We start from the raw sequence: 27,180 nt of genomic DNA on the forward strand, positions 1-27,180 counted from the left end.
GATTTCTGTATATTTTGACTCAACTGGGATGCACGCGGGAAGAGACCTGATGCTAGAATCCTTGAGTACATGAACTCCATGAAGCCCCACATCCCACGTGCCTCCTCCAAGCACACGATAAAATCCTTTTATATTAAACTGATTTATTTTCTTATTGGGTACAAGAGAATGAAATGCTGCTAACAATTTACATTGATTTCCCATCCATAAATGCCTCAATCAATCTGCACAGTTAGGATGGTGTAGATACTACAGTGGTGAATGCAACTGCTTTCTCTATAAATACCTGACTCTACCTTCCTTAATAACTCTTCAGGCATGACACATTTGCAATAATCACCTGACACACAATTTTATAGTGGAGTAGTCAAAGGCAATCACTACCACTGGATATTATTAAAAGCCTATGGGTAAAATTTCCATTGACTTTCAGCAAGACTTTCTTCACCACTTTTGACACTTTTACATGACACCCATATATTTTTGCAGGTCTTAAATTTAAAATTTCTCAACAGAAAACAACCAGCTTTGCAACCAGATTGTTAAAGCCAAGTGTTGCGGAAATGAAATATTGCCCAAGTGATTGTCATGGATTTGTAACAAAATCAGTAAATGGTAATTAGAAGATGCAGTAGCATAACTGTGGAAGATGAGGGGCACTAGCCTTGGGGCTGACTAAGCAGGGGCACTAAATTGCCCCTCTCCCACCCAGTCACGAACCAGTTGTAGCAGCCTTGTGCCACTCAGCCATGTGAGCTGGGTGCGAAGACGCAGCAGCTGCCGTGGAGGCGTTTGGTCCCTGGAGCAGGTAAAACTCACAACCCTCCTTCTTCCTGCTTAATGTGCAACAGAGATTGGCCCATGCTGCATAGCTTGTTACTTATGCCTCTGATTTAGGCAATAAAGTCTTGCAGATGGGAAGTGAGTATCACTCACGGTTAACCAAAGCAGGGAACGAACGGGAGGTACAGAAAGTTCAAATTACACAGAAGCCGAGAATGATCCAGCACCAAGACCTGACAGAGAGCTTGTAGTTACTGCCCCCCGGGCCAGGACCCTCTCCTCGTGTCCCCAGATTGCTAGTGGGCAGCAGGAGGTGGTGAAAATCTTACCAGCTCCTCTTTGTGATGGCCAGCTTGAACTAACTTCTCTTCTACCAAGTCAGGTTTTTCTACAATTGCTGACCTGGCTTGTAACTGTTCAAGTGGAGAGAAGAGGGCATTGAGACATCCAGCTGATGAGGACTAATCAGACTTAACTGACCCGAATCAAGTTTAATTGATGTCCGATGGACATCTGCTGAGGGTCTGGCTTGTTAACTTTGGCCAAACTCATGGAAAACTTTTCAAGCTACTTTTTACCTACACCCTTGGACAAACCTAACGAGGCTTGTCAGGAATGGGGTTTCTCTCAGAGCCTCTTTAAGATGGTGACTTTTGCAAAGTCCAAGAGGGCTGTAAAAATACACTCACAAGAAATGTTTAAATTCCCTTCTAGCTCCTTCTTGGAAGATATCTAAAGAAGCTTAAACACAGCCTGTGCTATTTTGAAGATCTAAAATCTACCACCTGTCTTGGGACTACACACACTTCCTCCATCCACACCCACATACACTACTTTAACATTAGCTAGCTATATACTGCTCAAGGGTCTCTCTTTTTTCAACTTAACATAGGGCCAGAGTTTGCTTTGGTTTAAGAAGATGCTTCAACTTTGAAGTCACATCATACTTAGAGGAGCCATTATGGTTCAGGATCCAGTCCATCCCTCCTGGCTTCTTTCAGTCATAGTATCAGAGGCCTATTTATTTTTCAACGTGTGTTCAAGGAGTTGAGAAACTAGGGCATCCGCCATGCTGAAGTGGGCCCCATCAATAGCCAACACGCACAGGATACCAAACCTTTAAAAGGTTTGTTGGTCCAAATTACTTTGGTTATGAATCCCTCATTCAGAGAAGACTCAGATGCCCATTAGTGTGCTTGAGGCACGGCTAATTAAAATGTCACCCTCCCCCTGCCTGTCTCAGCAGGGAATTTCATCAACTAAGCAAGTCATAATGCGAAGTTTTGGGGCAACCACATGAGACAAATCAATCAGTGTTAACAGGAAGCTGTCTGAATACCATGTTCTTCACACCCAGGTCTGGCTGCTGCACCGTGAACTGCAACAGAAGATCATTTCCACCATGGGATAATCCACAGAAGGGAGTTAGGAGAAGGCAACCTCTCTAAGGATTCCCTAATACAGGCAGTAGCTACCTATCAGCAGAGCTGCATTTTTATAACACCTACCCTCACAACTTTGATATTCAAAATTGGGGAAAGGCACAAGACCATTCACACTAAAGCCTGTGCCTCTGTACCTACAGTAAGAGTCCAGCTTTTGGCATCAAGAAGGCACAGCAGCCCCCCTGGCTCTCCAGGGATCTAGCAGACCTCCTGAGGCTAAAAAGAAAGGCCTACAAAGGATGGAGGATGGGATTCACCTCCAAGGAGGATTATTCTGCACTGGGCTGGTCCTGCAGGGAGCAAACGAGGAAAGCCAAGGCTGCAACTGAACTCCAATAGCTTTGATCATCAAGGACAATAAAAGTCCTTTTTCAGATATGTGGGGAGCCGGAGGAAAAGCAAGGACAACATTGGAGCCCTGCTGAACCAGATGTGACAACTGACGCCCAGGAAAAAGTCAACCTATTAAATGGGTACTTTGCTTCGGTCTTTCATCAGTCCCATGCGATGCCCATGCCCGCTACGGGACAGGCAGGTCTGGGTGAGGGAGATCCCCTACCTTCCATTAATGCTGACCTCGTGAAGGAACACCTTGAGAAGCTGGATACCTTCAAGTCAGCCGGCCCTGACAATCTACACCCCAGGGTACTCGAGGAGCTGGCGAGCATCATAGCCCAGCCTCTGGCACGGATCTTGGAGGACTCTTGGTGCTCTGGTGTAGTGCCCGAAGACTGGAAGAAGGCCAATGTGGTGCCGATCTTCGAGAAAGGGAGGAAAGTGGATCCGGCTAACTATAGGCCCATCAGCCTGACTTCTATCCCAGGGAAGATCTTAGAAAAGTTTATTAAAGAGGCCATCCTTAATGGACTGGCGGACGCCAACATCCTGAGGGATAGCCAGCACGGGTTTGTTGCAGGTAGGTCTTGCTTAACCAATCTCATTTCCTTTTATGACCAGGTGACCTATCACCCGGACAAGGGAAAAGAGATTGATGTTATATATCTTGACTTCAAAAAAGCCTTTGATCTGGTATCCCACGATCACCTCTTGGCGAAACTGGTCAGTTGTGGCCTTGGGTCCACCATGGTCCGCTGGCTGGGAAATTGGCTCCGTGGCCGGACCCAGAGGGTGGTGGTTGACGGCAGGGACTCATCACGGTGCCCTGTGACCAGTGGGGTCTCCCAAGGCTCTGTCCTTGGACCCATATTGTTCAACATCTTCATTAATGATGTGGATATTGGAGTCAGAAGCGGACTGGCCAAGTTTGCCGATGACACCGAACTTTGGGGCGAAGCATCCATATCAGAAGACAGGCGGGTGATCCAGGCTGACCTGGACAGGCTCAGCAAATGGGTGGATGAGAACCTCATGGTGTTTAACACCAAAAAATGCAAAGTTCTCCATCTTGGGAAGAAAAACCTGCAGCATCCTTATAGGCTTGGCAGTGCTACGCTGGCTAGCACTACAGAAGAAAAGAGACTTGGGGGTCATTATTGACCACGAGATGAACATGAGCCTGCGATGCAATGCTGCGGCTAGTAAAGCGACCAAAATGCTGGCGTGCATCCATAGATGCTTCTCGAGCGAATCCCGGGACGTCATTCTCCCCTTGTACTCGGCCTTGGTGAGGCCGCAGCTGGAGTACTGCATCCAGTTTTGGGCTCCACAATTCAAAAAGGATGTGGAGAAGCTTGAGAGAGTCCAGAGGAGAGCCACGCGCATGATCAGAGGTCAGGAAAACAGATCTTACGATGACAGGCTGAGAGCCATGGGACTCTTTAGCCTGGAAAAGCGCAGGCTCAGGGGTGATCTGATGGCCACCTATAAGTTTATCAGGGGTGACCACCAGGATCTGGGGGAACGATTGCTCACCAGAGCACCCCAAGGGACGATGAGGTCGAATGTTTATAAACTATTTCAAGGCTGTTTCAGGCTGGACATAAGGAAGAATTTCTTTACTGTCCGAGCCCCCAAGGTCTGGAACAGTCTGCCAGCGGAGGTGGTTCAAGCACCTACATTGAACACCTTCAAGAGCAAATTGGATGCTTATCTTGCTGGGATCCTATGACCCCAGTTGACTTCCTGCCCTTTGGGCAGGGGGCTGGACTTGATTTTCCAAGGTCCCTTCCAGGCCTAATGTCTATGAAATCATGTCTTCAGGACTTTCTTTGGTCATGATGGCCCGTAGAGTCCAGAGGTGCTTTATGGGATTGCCTCTGTGAAAGCAAACAGAGCAGTCTCCAACTAGCCTACCTTTATCGATGATGTCTGGTGAAGCGTCTGAACGCTCAGCAGCACAGGCACTGACCAGCCCAGAAGCTGCAGTGGATGTGTTGGTATTGGCAGTGACTGCTATTCTTGTACTCCTTCAAAACTGGTACCTAGGCCTGGTGCCCCTGTTGCTCACCCCAAGTTACACCCCTGCTCTAACCACGTGCTGCCCCAGCCTGCTTCTGACCTACTTGTTTTGGGCCTTGTTTCCAAAACACATTGCCCAAGAACTGTAAGTCTCTTTCCCAAGAGGAGGAACACACCATCGTAGAGACAACTGACCTTGTGGACAACACCAACAAGACCAGCGCAGACAGTGACGTCAGCGTGTGGCTCGAGGGATAGGAGCCGTCCAGGACAATAAGGGCAGCTCCAATAAATGCATCACTTTAGCCTTGCCTTGAGAGTCCAGGCTGTAAATACCAGACATAAGCCATTTACAGTCGCAGGACACCTGGTCTACCAGCCACGCAGCCTCAAAACTGGAGACACTTCCTGAACCCGGGATAACTCCACCTTACAAACCCACAAACTCTAGCAGAAGAAGGGAAGCTAATGTACACACCTTGGTCCCCGAACTCACAGAAGCTGCTGTTGGGTGGATGAAAGTGCCATGGCTTTGAAGCTCTGAAAGATTATTGAGGGGCTTCTGGCCACATCTCCCTTTAAATGGCACCGTCTCAGCAAACCTTTGGGAACATGTCTGCAGGGATTACATTTACTGCGACGATTGCTGTCTACTCTGCACTTCAAACTTGGAATCATCTTAGCTATGGGGCCAGTAGCGTGGGCCCCAAATCAAGTTGCACTGTCAGCAAGGATGGAGTCCGCACGTGGTTTAAGAAAAAAGCTAAACAAAGACTTGACAAACAGGAAAGACACACTCAGACAGGTCAGTGCCCGACCACGACAGCTCCTTCCACTGTAAATCATGAGCTGAGTCCTAGAGGCAACTGTAACAGAAACTCCTGAAAGTAATGACCACGGGACCTTCATTCATAGTTCTCAGTCCATTTTGCTGAGTGCCACGTTGAGCCTGCTCCAGTTTGATGTGGCACGTATTCAAAATGGACCTACAATATCGAGCCAGGCTGAGGACAGTTTGACACTTCAACTAATTAGGCAGCAAATACTCCAGAAGAAGAGTTTCAGAGGGTGGGGGCAGAGGAACGTTGCGCAATGACGGCTTGTAGCTGATAAGGTGCAATCCAGTTGCATTTCAATTCAGCTCCATAAAGTGGTCAGACATCTACTCCCAGATGGCCCATAAAACAAATCGGCAGACTAGGAACTGCAGCACATACCAATGCAAGAGAAAAATGTAAAAAAAAAAAAAAAAAAAGGAGTACAGATAACATGTCCTTATCATCAAAGCAGGCACAAATCTGTAAATAATAAAGGGAAGAGAATAATAAAGAGAAGGGAGCCCGAGGGGCACAACAAGCAAAGGAAATGGGGCCTCACAAGTATGCATTAGCCTCCTGAGTTGGTCAGAGAATAGTGAGCTAATTGCTGTTAAAAAAAAATGAAAAAATAATCAACCTTCCTTAATGGGAATGAGTTAGATGAATACCGTGAAGGATATGGCCAAGAGGTCTAATGATACTATCAAGGGACAGGAGCTGCAGCCCTTAATGAATGGTTAGATCTCCTCACTCATGGAGGCTACAAGCCATGCATGCTTCAAGCTCTTCTACCAAGAACCAAATAAATAAGACTGCTAATGGACACCAGCTGCATACTTTGCTCCTAAAGCTGTGTCATCAACCTGGGGCAGCCCTTACACAAGTGAGGACACTTGCATTTAAGTAGGGAATGGGTTGTAGTCATGGGTCCAGCCGTGAGGCACACCAGGTTGGGACTCAGGAGACCTAAGTCCTACCCCTGATGTTAATAGCCAGAAGCCTTAGGTGGAAACCCTCTATGCAAAAAGCCATGGGCACTGTGCAGAACCAATAAAGGGAAATCCCTGCCCTCAAAACATGAGGCATAGATGACAAGGGGAATGAAGGGTGACAAAGGACAATAAGGGGAAGTGATTGACCCAAAGGCAGCAGCGGAGCTAGGAAAATAGGCCCAATCTCCTGACACCTACTTCTATTCTGTTCCTGGCCTGGAGACAGTTAAGAATCTAAGCAACTTGGGGGTTTTGATACCTGATATTTTCTTAAAGGGCTGGATCCTCGCCTTTCTGGCAGCTTGGTATCTCTTTTATATAAATATTATCTATTGTGCTGTTGTTGCTTGTGCTCTCTCTCGGTCTTCCCCCCTGCCCTCTGGTTTGCAAAATCTACCTGGCCTTCTACTTGACTTCAGACTAACACAGCTAACTACTGCTCTGAAGCCATATATTTAAATGTTCTTAATTAGAAAAGCAGCCTGGGAGCATGATGCATCTTCTCTTAAGATATTAGACAACAGTCCTTCACCCTTTTTGCTGCTAAAAATCAGGGTTTTGAAAGTTCAAGCGGGTGGCAATGGGAGGACCTAGCACAGCAGAGAAGAAAGCATTTGCTACTGATCTTCAAGCATTTGCCGATCTTCAGTTTGCATGTGCTCTGTATTGCGCAGATTGCTGCTGTGTCCTACAAACGGTTGAAATGCCCATTCCTATCCTGGCAAGTGCCAGAGCACTTGGAGGGGCTCATCCATCTAGGAAAAATCCGATTCCCTGTTATAAAGAGACCCCCCGCCTCACCATCACGTGTATTAAGCCCCTGCACATTTCAAAATGTCTGTGGTGGTGCTTTAGCTAAACCTTGTCGGATAAGCTTTGGAAAAAAGCATCCCATGGCCATTTTGAAATGTGTGGGGAACCACTCTAATTAAAATACCCCTCTCCACGCCCCAGTACCTGTATATAGGCAGCCCAAACGCCTTCATAATAGGAATTATACTTCATGTGAACACCAGGGGAAAGGTTTACTCCAAGACAGCTGGACCTACCGTTTTGCAGACAGTTCACTGTTCTGTTTGTCCACCATGTTACCATAGACTATTATATTTGCAAATAAAGGCTGCAGAACCAGGCAACCTGTTTCTTTTCCTTTGTTAACTTAGAAAAATGTCTTAATGATCCCTGGTAAAACAAAATGATTACAAAAAAGCAATGACAATGGTTTTTTGGAAAAAAAAATTAAATTCAACTGTATGAATAGCAAAGCTTCACTTATCAAACAAGCGGTCCTATTTTCTTTTGAGAGTTTACAGTGATCTTGTGTTACCCACAAAAAAGGGAAAAGTTTGTTAAGGAAAAAAGAGCACTGGAAATTTGGGAAATGCCAGAAGATCTGAATGGACAGTGTCAAGGTGAAACATTTTCAGACAAAACAGTGCTGACCTCTGGCACATCTGAGCAAGCTAGGAGAGCTCTCAAGGTGTTTCCCTTTGGTATGAAGCCAGTGATTGTGACTCTACAGAAGAGGCTGGAGGCTTTGGCAACTACTTAAGAAATCATGACACATCTTTATCTTTTTGCAGGCATCAATGGGATGTGAAGGCTGCCACTGCGCACTACCTCTACACACCTTCCAGTTGGGATGATCTTGTTGCTGTGGCTGAAGCACTTTGTACTTGACTGAGGTTTCTCCTGAGCAGCAGGCACTGGCAAATCCAGGATGTGCGAGCGTGAGAGCATCAGTAAGTAAAATCTACCATTTACACATAGAAACGTGTTAGCGAGCAGTTCTCTTTGCTCTTCTCCACCAGGTTACAACCAATGCTTTCCAAAGCCCTCAGAGTCACGCTTAGTACGTGATAAAATGCCATTTAAGGAAGGATAATATACTTTTAGCCATCTGTTCTATTTCTATATTAGGCATCATTCTCCATGCAAGGCCTGGGGAAGAATAAGGCCCATAGGTGTCAGAGGGAAAGACTGGAGGTCATCAGGATCTTAATTATTTGCATCATAGTCATGCCAGAGAGACCAGAACTTCCAATTATGCCCAGTGTCTAATAATGAAAGACAATCTTTGAAAAGCTAATCGTGTAAATAAATCAGACAGTACAGAAAATACTGTATCCATTTTACAACTGACGAAGTGAGGCAGAGGAATTAGGGGATGTGCCTAGGGTCTTACAGGAAGTCTGACAGAGCTGAGAATTGAACCCTGCTGTTGAGCCTAGCTCACACATCTTAAACCCAAGCTTATTCTTCCTCAGCCCTCTTGCTGATCCTGGGTAGGTTAATGCAGTACTTACTGCTCCTCTGCTGAGTGCCTTTTCTAATGCTCCTCAAGCTGTTGTAGATGTCCTCTGATGTAGATGTCTAAGGGATCACATTAGTTATAGGTGGTGGTGTCTAAACCACACATATACACAACCTCCTTCCCTCCCCATAAAACACCATCTTTTTTTTTCTTATTAAGCGTAAGAAATACCAGCCTAAAATGGTCTGGGGTAAAATCTTGACTCTGTCCATCTTCAGTGCAGCCAGGATTTCACTTTCAATACACAAAGCTTAGAAATATGAATAGAAACTAAGCAATCAGGCATCTTTATTGTAATGCTTGTGGTTACTTTTAATTGGCAAGCCTGAGATTGCTGATCGGAAGCAAACCCCACCTGCTCACGTGAGCCAATGCTGGGAAAATCAGGCAGCAGGGTCCATTTAATGCAGTCTAGCATGGGCTTGGGCACATGCTTATTAAGCTGTTTCTGGGCACTGGACCATCCTGAGTAATAGCAGAACATGTTTCTACATTAACCCGGTAGATGTGCCCCAAGAAATGCAAACGCTGGGGGCCTGACAGATCCATGCCAGTCTGCCCACTGAGTACAAAGAGCTTTAGTGAAGAGCAGACCCTCCAAGTTGGAGAAGGATGTTTGCTTGACAATGGGGATAGACCAAGAGGGGCTTTCTTTGTGAACTGACTCTTCCGGGAGCTCCGTCCCTTAGAAATACGAAAACAATGAGCCAGTCTTGCCATTAATTGTTTGAGACCCACACATGGATGGTACTCTCAGGTTTATGCCATAGAAGACATCAGCTTGTCAGGGGAGTGCGTTTGTCTGTTGGTATGTCATTAACGTGACACACACCTTTCATAAAGGAAGGCTGCATCTTTCCCCTCACATGGGTAGGTGGTGAATGTACAGCTCTTATTTGATGAAACAACACTACCAACTGCCTGCTGGCTTTCCACAGCCAAAAGAAAAAGGCACCACATCCAATTTATCCCTGAGCTCTTTCAATCCACTTTGAATAAAGAGAAGCCAAGAGCCTACAGCTGATCATCACCAACAGAGGCAAGTACAAGTCACAAGTGCCAACACCACCGTATTAGTGGAAGAGGCATAACAAGCTGGTTTTGCGCCCGGGGCAGTAATGGTGGCTGGGCTGCTGTGGCCGGACTGGCAGAAGCAGTAATCTTGCCCCCTCCCATCCCCAAGTCAGTGCCTGGGATGGTGCTCATAGCGAGTTATGCTAGGGATTAACATATAGGAATGAAGTGCTCTGCAGTATTACCACACCATTGTCATGCCTGATTTAATGGGTCACTCTTGGACTTCCTGCACCCTATCTTTGTTCTCATCATTATGGCACCTTTGGAGTGCCAGCTGGGCCAGATCGCTGGGCAGTGAGAGCCACACAGCTTGTCTAGGGGTGCAGCCCGTGGCCCCCTGGTCTGTGCACGGGGCAAGGGCAGGCTGGAGCTACGCTCAGCCTCTGTTCCCATTCTTGCTGCTGCTGCATCGACAGCAGCGCGGTGCCACGTGCTTTGCTGCCTGGCCCACCCAGTGGTGGGACTCACGTGGAGCTGCACTGTGCTGCTGTCAAAGCAGCAGCAGCGAGACATGGAGCAGAGGCTGAGCACAGCCCACAGCTGCAGCCTGCCCTTGCCAACCCCAGACTGAGGGGCCATAGCCCCCCGCTTGCCTCCCCCTCGTTGTACCCTTGGAGGAGCTGCCAGGCTCTGAATGCCCCATGACCCAGCCCGGCCAGGGCCCCAGTCACCGTGAACGGGGCCCCAGTTGGGCCAGGCCGGGGTGCAATCAGAGCCCAGCAGCTCATTCAGGGGCTCAGCATAGGGGAGCCAAATGAGGAGGGGTCCTATGCCCCCCCCCGGCTCATCCAACGTCTGGCCCCCTGGGCACACGTGGGGTGAGGTACGCCGGGGGGAGGGTTGTGTGGCCGCAGTGCGTGGTGTGGGGAGAGGCCACAGCGGGGGGAGCATCTGGTGGCTGCGGCCATGTGGTGTGGGGTTTGGCCCTGGGATGTAGCAAAGGACGTGCAGGGGGGCATGGTGCATGGTTCTGCGAGGGCTGGTGCATGGAGTGGCCATGGCATGGGGAGCGCCTGCTGGCTGCGGCCACTTGGCATGGGGTACAGCCCTGGTATGTGAAGGAGGGCACGCGGGGAGCATGGTGTGCTGCTACAGAGAGCTGCGTGTGGAATGGGCATGGGGAGTGGGCGTGGGGGCCTTGCCCCACTCCGCAGCCACGTTACAGCTAGTGGGCACTGCCTGTACCCCCTATGCCCTCTCCCCTCCTGGCACCCTGTGGCAGTGTGCCACACCCCCGCTGCACCCTGCGTGCCCCTTGACTGTACTGCACAGGAGCTCCCCGTGTGGGGTGCCATGTCTTGCAGCTGCTTCCAGCGTGGTGGGAGGGCAACGTGCAGCGGGGGGGCATGGTGCATGGCTGCAGAGTGCTGCATGGGGAGAAGGCAGAGGGGCGCACACAGCCCCATGGCCGTGTGTTGCAGTCAGCAAGCGCTGCCCATGCTCCCCGTGCCTGCTGTCCTTGCGACACTGTGCAGCTGCGCACCACGCTGCCGCCTCTGCACGGTGCATGCCCCTCGTGCTGGCTTTCCGCGTGGGATGTTCCCCTCCCCAGCCCTCCAGTCTGCAGCCAGCAGGCACTCCCTGCACAGGGGGCATGGCACGTGGCCTCAGGGTGCCGTGTGGGGAGAGGGCGTGAGAGTGCACCCCATGGCTGTGTGCTGCAGCCGGCAGGCGTTGCCCATGGCCCTTTGCCCACTCTCCGTGCAGCACCCCGCGGCCACGCGTCATGGCCACACACCATGCCCCCCCGCCACAGTCACAAGCCATGCTCCCCACATAGCCTGTCCCCCCCACGGGGAGCACAGCCTAGCCCTGACCACCTCTACCTGCCTGTCTCTCCATCTGTAAGGCTCCAGGCCACACATGAGCAGATGGCCTGGAGTGTTATAGGCAGACAGACACACAGATGGAAGTGGTAAGTCTTTTATTATATTAGAATAGAGAGAAGCAGAGTGACACTTCAAAAATTAAAAACCAGATGCAAGTCTGGCTATATGGGTGCTGTGACTGACTTCTCGTAGGCTGGCAACAGAGCTAGAAAGTGAAAGGCACTAATGGGCACCTATACACGTGATGAACCTCTGCTTTACTGCATGCTAATTAGCACACATTAAAACAGACTCGATTGAGTCTGCTGGAGTATGCCAATTCGTGCGCCCCAGCAGCCTCCGTGTCATAGAATCGTAGAAAATGAGGTTTAAAAGGGACCTCAAGAAGTCACATCTAGTCCAACCCCCTGCTCAAAGCAGGATCATCTCCGACTACATCAACCCAGCCAGGGCTTTGTCAAGCCAGGTTTTGAAAACCTGGATGGAGAGTCCACCACCTCTCTGGGTAACCTGTTCCAGTGCTTTACCACCCTCTTAGTGAGAAAATTCTTCCTAATGTCTAACCTAAACTTCCCTTGCTCCAACTTGAGACCATTGCTCCTTGTTTCATCTGCCACCACTGAGAACAGCCCAGCTCCATCCTCCATTGAACCCCACTTCAGGTAGTTGAAAGCTGTCACATGTATTCAGCATCCGCGCATTTCAAAATCGTGGTGCACATGTATAGACACCCAATATTTCCAAACACCAAACAGTACTACTTTGCTTTTACATCTAGCTTTGCTTGTTTAAAACTCTGACGTGTACTCCACACAGAAAGCAGGGGATGAGGGCAGGGGAGAGCAGTATCAGTATTTTGCAGACAGGAGTCCTACAGCTGATGGGTGAAGTGACTTACACAAAAGTTGTAATAATAGCCACTGACACAGGTCTGATCTTGTGTGACCATAACCACTGTTGAGTGAATAGGGCCAGGCTACAAAGATTAGTCTTGTACTAGCACTCCCACATGCTAGATGTCTGTTAAAAAGGCCACACAGAGTCACTAGCTGAGCCAAATGCAGGATTCACAACTTAACCCCGTGTTCAGACCTCAGGACACTGTGGCCAGCTAGCCTGGAGGGTTTTTTGACAGATTCCTTAAGACATACCATCCTAAAAGGCAAGGCAAAATATTGATAATAGATTGTAAAAGAACTGAAGGAAGGGCGACGGGTGCCTCCCGAATCTGGGTGGGCACCCGCAGAAGCCAGCATCGGTGATAGGACTGGCAAGCACCTGCAGAAGCCACTGCTGGCATTGGAAGCAGGGATGGCCCTGTCAGGGGGGGCACACGCCCCACCCCATGCCTCCCCTGCCAGTTGCCTATGAACTGAAGGACTTAGTCCATTTCTAAGGCCTAAGATCTTCCTCAATCACTAGAAAGAGCATGCATGCATGCACTTACTGCCTGTCTTGCATGCATACCAGCCCAGCCTCTGGCTTCTTTACTATTCATTCCATCCAGGAGGGGCACACACCAACTGCAGAGACTTCCTCAGCCTGACAAAGGGTTTTGAAACCCGAAAGCTTGCTGAAAATGTTTTTCCAAATGTTTAAGTTGGTCTAATAAAAGATATCAGATTCACCCGAAGAACCTCGTCTGCATGCACGTGCACGCACACACAGTTTCTACAACCTAACCTGAACCAAATCAGCTACTGCTCATTCCTACTGCCAAGCGTCTTGCACAGATTTTGAGGTTGTATGAGCTAATTATGTCCTACTCAGATACTTTGCAAGCACAGTTCTTCCAAGCAATAGAAGAGTTAGAGTTTGTGCGCATTTTCAGAATGATTTTAATAGAATTGTCAATAGGGCTTTTGCAATAATAGAAATATGCATATCAGGCAGCCAGGCAGTTAATTCTTCTAAATCAGGGATGGGCATCTGGTTGGCTGTCGGCTCCATTTCCCAGCCGCCCCTGCCCATATGACTTGGGCTGGTCTCCATGGCAACCCCAGCTGCACCTACAGGGGAAAGCTCAGGCTGGGGTCACCATGGAGACCAGTCTGAGCCGCGCGGCACTGCAGGGGGCTGTTCTGGAGCCACCGGGAACTTGGGATGGGGGCAGGTTGCTCTGGAGACAGGGCAGAGCTGCGATCTGTAGCCTGCATGCTCCGCAGAGGTGCACAGGCAGGGGATCGTGGTTCTGCCCTGGCTCCAGACCAGGCTGTCACCGCTGCACCAGGGCTGCTGGGAAATGGAATCTGGCTGCTGGCTGGATCGGCTGTTTTGCCCACCCCTGTTCTTTCGTAGTTGGTTGGGTCGGAAGGGACCTGAGCAGATGATCAAATCCAACCCCCTGCAATGGGCAGGAAAGAGTACCGGGGTCAAAGGATCCCAGCAAGGTGATTGTCTAGCCTCCTCTTAAAGACCCCCAGGGTAGGAGCCAGCCATTTCTAAATGTTTCCTCTTCCCGGACCTGACTTAGGAGAAGATGAAATAGCCGGGGGGGGGGAGCCAAGAGCAACACAACACCGCTCCCACACAGACGGCACGACTAGAGTGGGCCCGAAATGCAAACTGCCCTGGCAGCGGGGCCATCCCCTTTTCAGATATGTGAGTTTTATTTCCTGCCTTGAAGAAAAGCCACAATTTCACATCACTGAAATCTTTTCCAAATGAATTACTTTCCTCATGCAGCTCCATGCACATCACGTGCACTTCTATTCGTCTTCTCCTCTGCACAACCAGCTTCATTATCTACAGCTTTTACAAAATTTACATGCACTGTAGAGCAGACATGTGAACTATCTACCAACCGTTGAAAGAGATTTCCCCCTAACTCTCCTTCCCAACATCTCTCCAAAATGTCTTCACAGCCCTTTGAAATGCAAGTCACACATCATTGGAATGTAATTTCCTTAAAGATAGTATTATTCAGTCTTAGGATACCTGCAGAGTCAAGGTTTTCTTCTTTGGGCCATGTCTTTCCATCAAACGCACTAATAGAAACAAGCACGATACAAATACAAGAGCGTTCATGGTGAGGTAACAGGCATCTGTGCGGCTCTCAACACCCGAATAAACTTAGTCCAGTCAGAATCTGAGAGGTTTCAGCTTTCCTTCATAGCCTGAACAAAACCGTCTGGCAGACGGCATGCTGGATTGAGACACTACAAATGTAAATCCTAGTGCTCTTCCCATGATCTTGGACTATTCCAACCTCCCCACCATTCATTTCTATCATACATTTATACATACATATAGTGCCAGCTATATTGCAGCCTACCAGGTGTTGCCGTCATGCCAGGTGCCTATGCACACGCACGGAGGCTGCTCCGACATGCTGGAATTCCAGTGATTGGTGTAGACTTGATTAATCGAGTCTGTTGGCGCGCGGCAATTACCATGCTCCAGCAGCTGCCTGCAACTCGTGTATCAACACCCCCACACTTAAAAACGGTGATGGGGGATCTTGTTGAGCAAGCTTTAGTTCAAGTGCCCCCACCACCATTTTTAAGCACAGGGATGCTGATACAGGAGACACGGTGCGGTGGCATGTCAATTAGAGCAGCTCTTGGAGCCGCTCTAATTAAAGCGCCACCCCTGGAGCATATGTAAAAGTGCCCAGTGACAGTGAAAATCATTTGCTCTTACCATATTTATTTGAATACAAGACAAAGCTTCCACTGCCCCCAGTAACCATTGGGAAAAAGAGCTTTGTCCCTTTGAAGTCATCTTGGATTCGGGTAAATATGGTAAATTTGAAGCTCCAGCGGTAGAGATCTGAAGTCGCTTGTAGAACTTTGGATCGACTCCAGCACGGGTGTGAATCAGGGTAACTCCACTGATGTGAATTTGGGGGGGGGTTTCACATGTGAATGAAATGTAACACACCCATTTATCCACAAAAGCCTTCCATGGGGCCAAGGCCAGTTTAGTGCAGCTAGTTTTACTTGTCTAATCATCTTCTAGTGCATAATTCAAACTTCCACATTGTTGCAGCTTCTTGCTGCTTAAAATATATGAATTTTGGGGAGAAATGAAGTGTCAAATTAAAAAGTAGCAGAGATCTCGCACTAAAGTCTAGTTCCTAACTTGAAACAACCAACCTCCCCCCTAGCAAAAAAAAATAAAAAAAATATCAGTCTCCATGGGACAACATTGGCCTGAATGGTTTATAAGACCAGCCTGACTACAGTAATTCCAAACAAGAATTATTATGCTGGTAATACAACACAGAAATATCTCTATACTAACCAAGCACTAATATCTCTGTGAGATTTTATTGGGTGAGGTTTTTTGTGATGAAACCTAACAATTGCATGCACCCTGGAGGTGAATTAAGCTGCCAGCTCAGCACTGGTTTCTCTCCCATTATCCACTGGTTCGTCCATCCCTCCCACTAACCTGACCTCAGCCCAGACCCCAAGTAGCTTCTCAACCAACAGCGTTGGCAGCACGTTCTATACTGAATCTAAAGGATACATCCATCGTACTATGAGGACACACACAAGGGCCTCTGTTTTTAAAAAAAGCTGTATTGAAATGGGTACATATTTCTCTGGGGAAAAAAAATGACATTAATATGGTTGTCTCTACCTCCATGCTAGTATTGGGGTCAAGGTCATCACACTCTGATTCCTCTGAGCTGTTCGTCTCCTTGTTTGGCAGCATAGAGAGGAAGAAAGAAAATAAGAGATTAGAAGAGAGATTAGAGATGCTGGGCAGAGCAGCGCAGGACTTGTGAGCAGCATGGATGTATGTACTGATAAAGGAAATGCTTAAAAATAAAGTCGCTGAAGGCAGCCACATGCTTTTTTGCCAAGGGAGAAAAGGCAGCAACAGTTGTTCAGCTAAAACAAAATGGCAAAGGAAGCAACAGAATGACAAGTCATGTCTGCCAGGCCGGATCAGCTCCCAGATTCTTCACTGCTATGCATCTAGTGCGGTGGTTTTCCACTCTTCAAAATAGGTGCAAAATGCAATCAGCTTGCAAAGTAGAAGGGTTCCCCCCTTCACACCCGTACTACCCCTTTTGTACCTCACTTGCGTGGTGTAATGTTCCAAATTGGAAAACCAACTCCATTTGCATGCTTTCATGAGCAGGAATGCAACTGAGAAAATTATGTGATACTGTCCCAAATCAAGGCACGGGGGGTTGGTTTATAATCAAAATTGCTTGACGGCTTGCTTGTTCCCCAATGGGGCTACAAATACATGCTGAGCAGGCTTCATTATCTGCTCCCATTTGCTCCAAGTTTGAGAATATTAGTCATGCAAGCACAGCAGAAAATGGGCCTGGAGCCCCTGATTCCCTTTCCGTACTGGGATGTCAACACTAACCAAGCAGCCCTCCCCATTAACCAATATAAAAAGACAAGGTTCTCAATCACCCCTCAAGTTTTCCAGCCCAGCAGCTACTCACTGTCTTAAGATGCGAATAAAATCTTGACCCATATGAAGCCAGTGACAAAACTTCTTGGAGTACTGCATGGCCAAGATTTCACCCAATGGCTTTCACCCAGGCCCTTAGCCCCCCTGGGGCTGGGGTGATGGAGCTTCAAGTTTACTCATCACCAAGGATCAAGAACTATTGGATTTCTGCCCATGTTTTGCATTTCTTCCACTGAATGCAGACTTTTAATTGTATAAATAGCTATAAGTAAATGAATATTACTTACTTGATTTTGGATGCCAGGAAAAAGAATTGCATTTTATCTTGCATGCAAAAGTCCTGCTAAAATGGGTTCTACCAAAAAAAAAAAAAAAATCAAACAAAACCAAAAAATCATTGCCCCTCCCCCTCTCTGCAGAGAGGGTGCTACAGCAGGTGACAAGGATGGGAAGCAGGAGAGCAGCACGCAGCTTTGGATGACCTTACTCACTTTAACAGAGACTTTGGTGCCCAGAATATCCTTGGATTTACGTGGCCCATTGGCTTCATTTTTGCCACTGCTCTCCATTTCCGCCCTCTTTCTCATGCGCAGGGTATGCCATGAACATGACTTCCTGTTGTACCAAAAAATGCACCAATCAAACGGCAGATCATAGCAGGAAGGAAGGATGTGGAAAGGGGACCAGCGTCCACATTTGGGATTACTGAAGTTCCCTAAACGTCGAAGCAATTGGCAATGCATCTATTACAGTTTGAGCATAGATTAAAAAACACGTTTTCAGAACGGTTCTACAAGCAGATGTTGTTCCCAGCTTGCTATTTTAATGCACTTAGCAAGAAAAATAAATTCCCAGGATGCAAGCAGACAACTGGGCTGTCTAAAGTTCAGAACTTGTCATCGAGTTTCAGAGAATTCAGCAAGATATATTTGTGACAAATGCCAAAAGGTCAACCCAATCTTATATCTTGTTGATTCAAGCAGTGAAACCGATGAAAGTATGATGGGAAGGGTCTACATGGATTATTTGGCAAAGCAAATATGAGATTTCAAAACGTTCAAGGTAAAGCCCTAAATGTTGCTAAGAGCATAAAAAAAGTAGAATCTAGGTTATTTGATTTCCAAGAGATAAGTCATTTTCTGGAAATCACAAGCTTTGCTATACTTATTTGGCCTAAGAATTTCCTGTTAGTTTAACACCGTTGCATTGTCAATCTAGTTGTCTAGGGTGTTAATCATGGGGGTCTTTTTTTTGACTAAACAAGACTGGAACAGGCAGTTGTCATTATGTAGCCACTGCCATTACTGAGGACTTTATCCTTGGAAAAGTCATGTCACCTTTTATTAGAGCAATGCTGTGGAGGCAGTAGAAATCACATCTTGGAGCAGACATCAAATTAAGAAAAACAAAACTGCATTACATATGGTTTTAATTTAGCTTAAACAGTGCTCCCCCCCAAAAAATTTTTTGTCTAAAGCAGAAAGCTCTCAGAGAGCAGCAGGATGATGAGCTGGGATCCAGGTGAAAAGCATTACGCTACATCTGCACCACGTTTAAAACATGCAAATTTGATTTGCATGGTGAAAGCCCAATGTTTGGCATATGTTGCATCTACAGTACCTTGACACATTTTACAAAGAAAGGTGCATGTAATCCCAACGATAACCTGCAGTGCCAATAAAATGTGATATGTTAGCAAGGTAGGACTTTTCAACTCCAGAAAGAGCAGACATCCCTCCGTGAACACTCAGTTCCCATTCTAAAAGGTTCTCGCTATGTTATATTTTGACATCCAATTACACCCGATACACGAGGCTACCGGCAACTCCAGCCTAAGACTAAACTGGTTTTATGGACGAAGTGCAACTGTTCTCATACTCAGCAATAGAGTTTCCCATGCTAGAGCAACACTAATGAAGTCGCATGCACTAATGTTTGCAAAGAGGCATTGAGGCTCTGTTCAGATGAGCACCAGAAAGCTAGAATATTATGCCAACCTCTTACGCCTGCCAGGTACAATAAGCTCTGGTATAACATTCGGGCACTTTGGGGGAAGATCCAGATTGCATATGCAGGGCAGGAGCAAGTTATTCAACATATCAGAACCGTCACGAGAGTTCAGCTTAGGTTTCCTTTCCAGATATAGATAAGGCAGTCAAGGGGCAGGGTTGATGAGTTCTAGACTCTCTCCAATTTTGGCTGAGAACCAGCAAGATCGCATACATAGAAGGGTGTGAACATCACACTGCAACCACTGCAGGACAGTACACATACAGATGAGTCCTCTCTTTTAAGACACATAGTATGGCAGCATGAAAGGGGCCACAGCCAACACCCACAGTAGTCATTTTTTTCTCTTTTTAAACCAGATGCATATTAAAAGAGCAAGTCCATTCAAGCAGCTGTATTTTTTGTAGTCTGAAGAGAATGTCTGAACATTTAAATCTCATACAGGGGAGAAGAAGAAAAAAAAAAGTGAAACGTATTATCCAGTTTTATCCAATTTTCCTTGCAGAGATCACTGCGGAATAGGGCTGTACAGGGAATTCAGTCTGACAGTAGTTACTGGAGATCTGGTACTGGGATAAAGATACTGGCACACCACACCAGTGCTGGAGAAGAGTGCCCGCAAGACCCTAGGTGCGAGACATGCTAAATTAACACTGTACATCAAATACATCTAGACTGAACTCTCAGTTTTGAACCAATTATAATCTCCAAGTAAACCCAATGTTATCTGGCACAATTGAAACTTTAGAAGAGATCATATGATTTCTTTAATTGGCAATTAAGGCTTTTCCATGTAAATCTACACCTTGAGGCACTCATGTGAGATAACAATTCATAGCATCCATCATGCATTACGATCTAGTCATTTTAGATGTTAAAGAAATGAACAGGTATTACTAAAAAGGGGGTTGTACCTTCTGTATTTAATACCAAAAAACCACTTTCTTGCATTAGTCATTTCAGACTGACAAATTTCTAAAAATCAGAAAAGAAAAAAAAAATAATCCACACATTTGTTAAATAAGCAACAAAATGTTATAACAAAAAAAACCAAAAGAGGGTCAAACTAGTCCTTTTTACCTCATTAAAACATGCTCATGGTGAAAATTTATTTTACATATTTAAAATAGTACATTTAAAATTATTAGTTACATTACAGGTACAATGATGAACATTGCGACTATCCATTATATTGCACAACCTGACTTCATCAATATGAGCTTCTTTAAATAGTGCAAAATACTTTATACAGGAATGTATTTGGAAGGGGGGGAAGGGTCTTGCAAACAAAAGAAAAATATTTTACAAAAGTTACCGTGAACAGAAAAAAAAAAATCAAAATAAAAGAAAAGAAAAAAATACAAGCTGTACAAAGAAATTGCCATAGACAACAAAATTTCTCCTTGAGAAGCAGACCTCAGTCCAACAAGGCCTATATTTTTTTGCTAGATGCTGTTATAACCAATATATAGATTAGTAACTTAATACAACATAAATAAGTCCAGTCCAAAACAGGTCCATGTTGGTTTAAGATGGATCAACGGAAAACATGCCTTTAAACTGTCTATGGTTTTAATTCTGTACAAAGTATAAACAAAAACCAATGAACAAAAATAACCAAAACCCAGACTATCCAACATGGATGCCCCATGCTGTGGATTGAGCATTTCAGCTTGTTCCAATGGCACTGTAGATAAAAACCAGCAGGAACTCCCTACCATTGGGGGTGTTTTGTTTTGGGGTTTTTTTGTGTGTGTTTTTTTTTTTTGTTTTGTGTTTTTTTTCCTCAAAAAATCCACATACTGCTCCCAGGGAAGCCAACTGGCACTTACTTGATGCTTCCGTCGGTATTATCTGTAGTGGATTTAGTGAGGGGAGCCAAGATATTTCCTGGAATCCATCCCTCAGCGGCTGGGGAGTGATCATTTGCAGGCTGGTACACCAGGAACATATTCTGCTGGTTGATGGCGAGGATCTGAACCACCTCACCCTGATTCACGCAGATCTCGTCCTCCTTCAGTGCATAGTAATCTTTGATTACCACCATGGAAGAGGTCCCATTGCACCCTCCCAGGTCATTCTGTGAAGTGGACACAATGGAAATATTTGAAGGCAGGTTTAGCAGGAGTAGGCTGGAATTCTTCTCTTTCAGTCGCAGCCATTTCCATTTTTTTAATACTTAATCTGTATGTTTATAATAGCAAAAATAAAGTATTTAAGAATTTGAAGGCATATAGAAATCCAAATACAAAGACAATTCAAGACAGAGTCCTGCTTCGTGTTATAAACCATACTGGTTTCTCTGCATTAAGATGCAAACAAGAACACCCCTGGGATAAAACCACTGTTGCAATGGATTGGAGCAGGCGAAAAGAGCAGTGAAGGCTGATGTTTGCCAGTGAAGTGAACACTCAGCCTCTTCACAATAGCCGGTACAGATTGTACAGCGGTCTGACTTGTTCAAATGCTGCTTTGGCAAGGCCCACAAGCTTTCACCATCTGATAATGTATTTTCATGATCAGTGGTGGCCTGTGCGAACAGTCTCGGGTCAGTTTGCACTTACGAGTTCCTTGGGGTGTTGATGTCTTTCTCCACAACCGACACAACTTGATACCAGCCTCAGAAAGGGCAAACACTAAACTACTTCAAACCCTTCTTAGGGATGACCTCTTCAGGACAGTATGCCAAGACCCTGCCTAAGGAGGGACGTGGAAGTTCGCACACCAGCTGTACTGAAGGGGGATTTGATAATAGTCTTCAACTATCTGAAGGGCTGTGATACACAGGATGGTGACAGACTACTTTCTGTCTGCCGGGAGCCAGACAAAGAGTTAACCACCTTGTATGGCAGCAAGGCAAATTTAGGTTGGGTACAAGATGCACCTCTCTCACTCCGAGGGTGGTCAGGCATTGGAACAGGCTTGTGGCATCTCCATCCATGGAAGCTTTTAAGAGCAGGCTAGACACTTGTCTAGGATGATCCTGCCTTCGAGCAGACACTTGGACTAGATGACCTCCCGAGATGCCATCTAGGCCTGCTTTTCTATGATGCCATATAGAGCAAACTTATATAAATCAGTGAATGTGGCTTCTTTCATGAGTGCTAAAGTTCATTTACAACTTTGTTTTCTAAACATTTAAGTTGTATTGTCAAGCTCCGTCTGGGTGCTACTATTGACACTAGGTACTGCTAAGCAGAAGGCCAGACTCAAGGAACTAATAAGTAGGCTTATCTTTGAACTGGACCAATTTACTGTGTGTCACCTGCACTTGTTCAGTAGGCTGATTTAGATGGAGCTGGTTAGCTGCTAATTATTGTTAAGCTTCTTGGATTGTCACGGGTACAAACAGTTGGGCTGTAACAATTGTCATCGGGTAAGTTCAGTACCTTGCTTTGTTCATATTTGTCCCCGGGCTGCTGGTGTTCATACCCTGCACTGCCATTGGAGGTAGATATCTTCAAGGGTGGGAGAGATGGGTTACGGCTTGCAGCCTTCAAAGGCTTCTCAGAGCTGACTGCAACAGAAGAATAGGGTCTGCTGTTGGGCTGAGGCACCCTACTAGTTTGGGGCCTCATTACTGCTGAGCTATTTTCTTTGCGTTGATACTCAATAGGAGACTGCAGTGCTGCAAGAGAGGAAGAGAATTAGATGTACCACTTCTTAGAATGCCGTGTACCCTAACATACAGTGCAAAGGATATTAACCACTTCAAACATGCTCCTCCACTTGCTCCGATAAGGCATCTTGAGATCACTTTACAGAGCACTGCACATGGATTTAGTGCAAGACTCCCACTACTCTTGCACTGAATAAGGAAGAATTTCTTTACTGTCCGAGCCCCCAAGGTCTGGAGCAGCCTGCCAGCGGAGGTGGTTCAAGCACCTACATTGAACACCTTCAAGAGCAAATTGGATGCTTATCTTGCTGGGATCCTCTGACCCCAGCTGACTTCCTGCCCTTTGGGCGGGGGGCTGGACTCGATCTCCCGAGGTCCCTTCCAGCCCCGATGTCTATGAAATCTATGAAACTGATCATCTGATCCAAGAACATGGTAAAAAATTCTGCCTTCACAAAAGAAACAAGTAAATTCTTATTTGAAATTGCATATATAAAGCAATCCTCAGGTGATGGATGTTGTGTGCGTGACATGTAACTTTAACGGCTCCAGATAGGTCCTTTCCAGAGAATTCATATTCTGTCATGTAGGCCAGCTAAAATGGAAAGCTGAGAGACTTGCCATGTACTTTCCCATTGCTGGGCAAAGTGTCATGGTATCAGATTAATCTGGTCAAAAAACCACAACAGAAGCAGCATTTCTCCCAAAAATGAGAAAAGAGACCCACAGTTCACAGAGACGCATCAGCAAGTGGACCAAAGCACAAAACTAAGAAGAATATTTTGGTCCAGGTCAAAACAAAAGCCTGGAAAAATTTTGACCTGAAACAAAATGAAATATTTTGTTCAAAACAACGCCCGCTTTGATGTTTTGATGTGCTCTGTCATGCTTTTAAAAAGGAGTTAAGAAACATCTGCTTTCTTGATTTAGGCCAACTTTAAACAAAATGTTCTTCTGAAGTCACTCCCTTGACTTCCAGGCAGTTTTTTGCAGAACGTAATATTAGCACAGTGGCATGTTAATGTTATTACTGAAGCTTGGTAAGCTGCCCTCACTTTCAATTCCTTACTTACTTTACCGGGAAGTTCTTCAGTGCAGGGACTGTCTGTACCAAAATAAACGGGGGTGTGATTTCTTACATGGCCCTCAAGTTTCTATATTTAAAATTTCTCAGTCTAAGTGGAAGGCAAGCATTGGAAAACACGACATTGAAGAGCTGAGGAAATTTGTGAGAACTGCCACAGATACCACCGAGACGGGTCAGAGTGAGGGCTCTGGATCTCCGACAACACCCAAGACCAATCCATAGCCCTGGCTGATCTACTGGACCACCTAGGTCCAGCTATCCACTTTAATAGGGGATCTGAGGGCTGCCAGGACCCAAACCTGAGACTCCACTAGTCACAATTACTCTGGAGCCAGGCAAAAATTTCATGGAAACTTCAATAAAACACAGAGTCATCTCAACATTTGGGGGTAGTCTCCATGGTCCTATAAAAGGTGGTAGAGGTGGGATGATGTGCAAACTCCCACTCCTGTGCATCCACTTCAGCCCAAAAGACAACCCAAGTTTCCTCTGCCTGCTGCACTATGCAACTCTGAATCAGGAGGAGAGATCTCTGCTTGACATGATGTTGTAGGTAAGCTTCCATGTATGTGAAGACTAGGAAGTCTACACATCAGGACCTTGACAGGTGATACTAAGGGATACAGCCTGGAGCCATGTCAAGACCTACTTATTGATGGACAGGCTAAACTCTAGCATTCTCCTGAAGATCAGTTCTGATCAGAGGAAGCTGATGAATAGTTTTCAATAGAGGACAGCAACATTTGAACATCCTAGATCCATGTTAACTCAGATAAAGAAGAGTTCACGTACCATTTAGAAAGTCTCTTTGCGTTTCCAGGACCTGATTGATGTCCTGTACCCAAGCTTGCTGGATTTCAGGATTGGCAGCCTGTAGAATCACTCGCTCGGATGTTTCCCGGTTCATGAGAGCAAACTTGCAGGGATCATTTTCCACGTTTTCTTCAAGGACTAGGTAGTTCATCTGCAACAAAGCAAGTGAATTCTGTTACAATGCGTAAGACTCACCAGTACATACAAATAAGGAATAATTTCTGTACAAATTTCCTCCAAACCTGTAAGCTTAATATAAGTTCATTACAAATCACAATTAGGACAACACAATGTCATCTGCTTTCAATACCATTCAATGACTTAGTGAAATTTAGCATCCTATAGGCAAAAGGCATATTGGATTTAAGTCTAATGCTCCAACAGCTGTGCCACATCTCTCAGCATTTACCTAAACTACCTGGGTTTCCAGCTTCCTATAAAGCATAATGTAGCCACGAAGTATAAAAAAAAACTGTGGGACACTGCTCCTAAAGCTGAAGAAATTTATTGCTTGCCCAGATTGAGTAATTACAGCAGCAGTTCGATCAGCATCCCTTAACCTGTCACCAAGGTGGGCAAGACAGCTTGATCAGAGTCACTTAAAAGTGACTGGGCAACACACAAGGATATAGAGAGGGAAAAAATCACCAGGGAGGATCAATCAAATCTTTTCTATCTCTGAGGGCTCTACTACTCAAGTCTTTATTAGGTTATGATCCCACAAATAATTGTGCTCGGCTTTGACTTTGTGGGACTTGTGTAGGTTTGCAAAACATATCCTTTGCCTGAGCTGCTTCCAGAGAGGTTCACAATTCCCTGGATGCATGAAATTTGGAGGGACTTTACATGCATGTTCATTATCTGTCAGCTTGAAAGAATGGTGTTTTACCTTGCAAACTCTCAAAAATGAAATCAGATGGAAAGGACAGATGGGTCAGCATGTAGCCAAGATATTCCAAATATGTCTGTCCATGAATACTAAACACGCAACACCATGAATAAATTCAAAGCAAGATCATGGCATTTTCAGTCCCTGACTATAAGAATCAACTGAGGGGAAACAGAGATAAAAAAACAGAGATAACCCAGCTTTTTTTTTTTCCTTCAAAAAGCAAAACAAAAAGATAGAGGGGAAGGACACCACCATCTACGTCACTCTAAAATGTTGTTAAACTGGAAAAGCATCTCATGTCCCTGGGCCAAAAAGTAGTTGTATTGACCCTGGAAAAGATTTATTCCCCTGAACCTCTCTACAGTACACAAAGCAGGAGTTGTTTCCTGCAACTAAAACCTCTGTTGCCACACCTATACTAGCTTGGGTGGATCGATTTAAATCACGATTAACATTGGTTATTTAAAAATCACTGGTTCAAATCAATCCATTTGATCTCCTGAAACCCTGATTTACATCATTTATTTTGATTTTATTCACAACATGTGCGATTTAGTTTTATTTCAGTTAATCTAGTTAGGGTGGAGATAAGCATGGAGACAACTCCTGGTCCAGAAGCAATCAGATTGCAGGGATTTCTCTCGCTCCTTACCTTTATGCTTTTCTTGAACATGTAGCCTGGTGTCAGAGAGCCCTTCCTGAGAAGCTCGCTGAAGATGACTATTTGCTCAAAGAGGAAGACCCTCCGCTCTTTTGGGCGACACTGCATTCCAGAGTCCTGCTCGGTGACGTAGAAGGTATCCTGCTGCAGCAGCTTTCCTTGAGCCGTCAGCTTGCCCTGAGAAACAAAGAAAGTGTTAACCTCAGCAGGCAAGGACAACAACGCCTCGTGAGCCCAGGGACGGATCTAATGGGATTTATGTATTTTGGGCTTCCAAGCAACACTGACTTCTGGGACGCCTCCCCAACTTAAGGAGACGTCAGGAACTCAGGACTGCTTAAAGCATTCTGCATTCCCACGGCCTCCAACTCTTCCTACACCTCTACTGGACTGACTACAAGTCTACCTAACCTCCACCAAGAAAAACCCATAAATAATGCACTAGCTTTCTACATGCAGCTGAACTCTAATGAGACCCTTCCCATCCAGACTTTTGGTCTTGCAGTATTTTATACATATAATAAAAATTCTACGCTAGAAATTTCAGTGCATTTTTATCTCCTGTGGGATTTGGGGAAGGCAAAAGCACTTCAAAAGATCAAAATGAAAGCACTTGCATTCAGGGAAAAAAAGCTCTTCTTCCTAAAATTGAGCCTCAGTAAGTGGGGTCAATTTATAAAATCAGAACAATACAGTAGTTGCAGATTTGTATTACCATGGCACTTAGGAGTCCTAACCACCCATCTGCATCAGATGCAAAACCCTGGAAAAACAAGCCCCCACCTCCTGATCCAAGAGGTCCTCAGCCTAAAGATTGACCAATGCAGGGAGTACCACAAAACAGCGACAGGATGATTATAGTTTCATAGCTGGTCGGGTCGGAAGGGAAGTGAGCAGATCACCAAGTCCGACCCCCTGCCATGGGCAGGAAAGAAGGGGCATGATATCATCATGTTAACCAGCGGGTACAGCTCATCAGCCATCTCATCGGATTTTTGTTGGAATTATGGTTTGTGTTCCATTGTTTAAGACCTGCAGGTTCTCGTTTTGTAGATTAGGCATCTTACTAGGGCAGCCAATTCATGCCCATTCGACCACTG

The 27,180-nt window shown here is 45.9% G+C and overlaps 1 protein-coding gene across 1 annotated transcript in view; it reads right to left on the reverse strand.

The window, feature by feature from the left end:
- The window catches only part of KALRN (kalirin RhoGEF kinase), a 764,809-nt gene that overhangs the window by 22,272 nt on the left and 715,357 nt on the right, over positions 1–27,180 (reverse strand). The window contains exons 45-50 of the mRNA XM_090045976.1: positions 26,072–26,257; positions 24,507–24,678; positions 22,398–22,636; positions 20,841–21,088; positions 17,490–17,613; positions 16,204–16,263 (exon numbers count right to left, since the gene is read on the reverse strand). Coding sequence (XP_089902102.1) covers positions 16,204–16,263; positions 17,490–17,613; positions 20,841–21,088; positions 22,398–22,636; positions 24,507–24,678; positions 26,072–26,257 — 1,029 coding nt within the window. The remainder of the gene's footprint in view (positions 1–16,203; positions 16,264–17,489; positions 17,614–20,840; positions 21,089–22,397; positions 22,637–24,506; positions 24,679–26,071; positions 26,258–27,180) is intronic.

The sequence above is a fragment of the Crocodylus siamensis genome, chromosome 4, assembly GCF_052110815.1.
Source record: "Crocodylus siamensis isolate JL-2025a chromosome 4, ASM5211081v1, whole genome shotgun sequence".
In the NCBI taxonomy this organism is placed as follows: domain Eukaryota; kingdom Metazoa; phylum Chordata; order Crocodylia; family Crocodylidae; genus Crocodylus; species Crocodylus siamensis.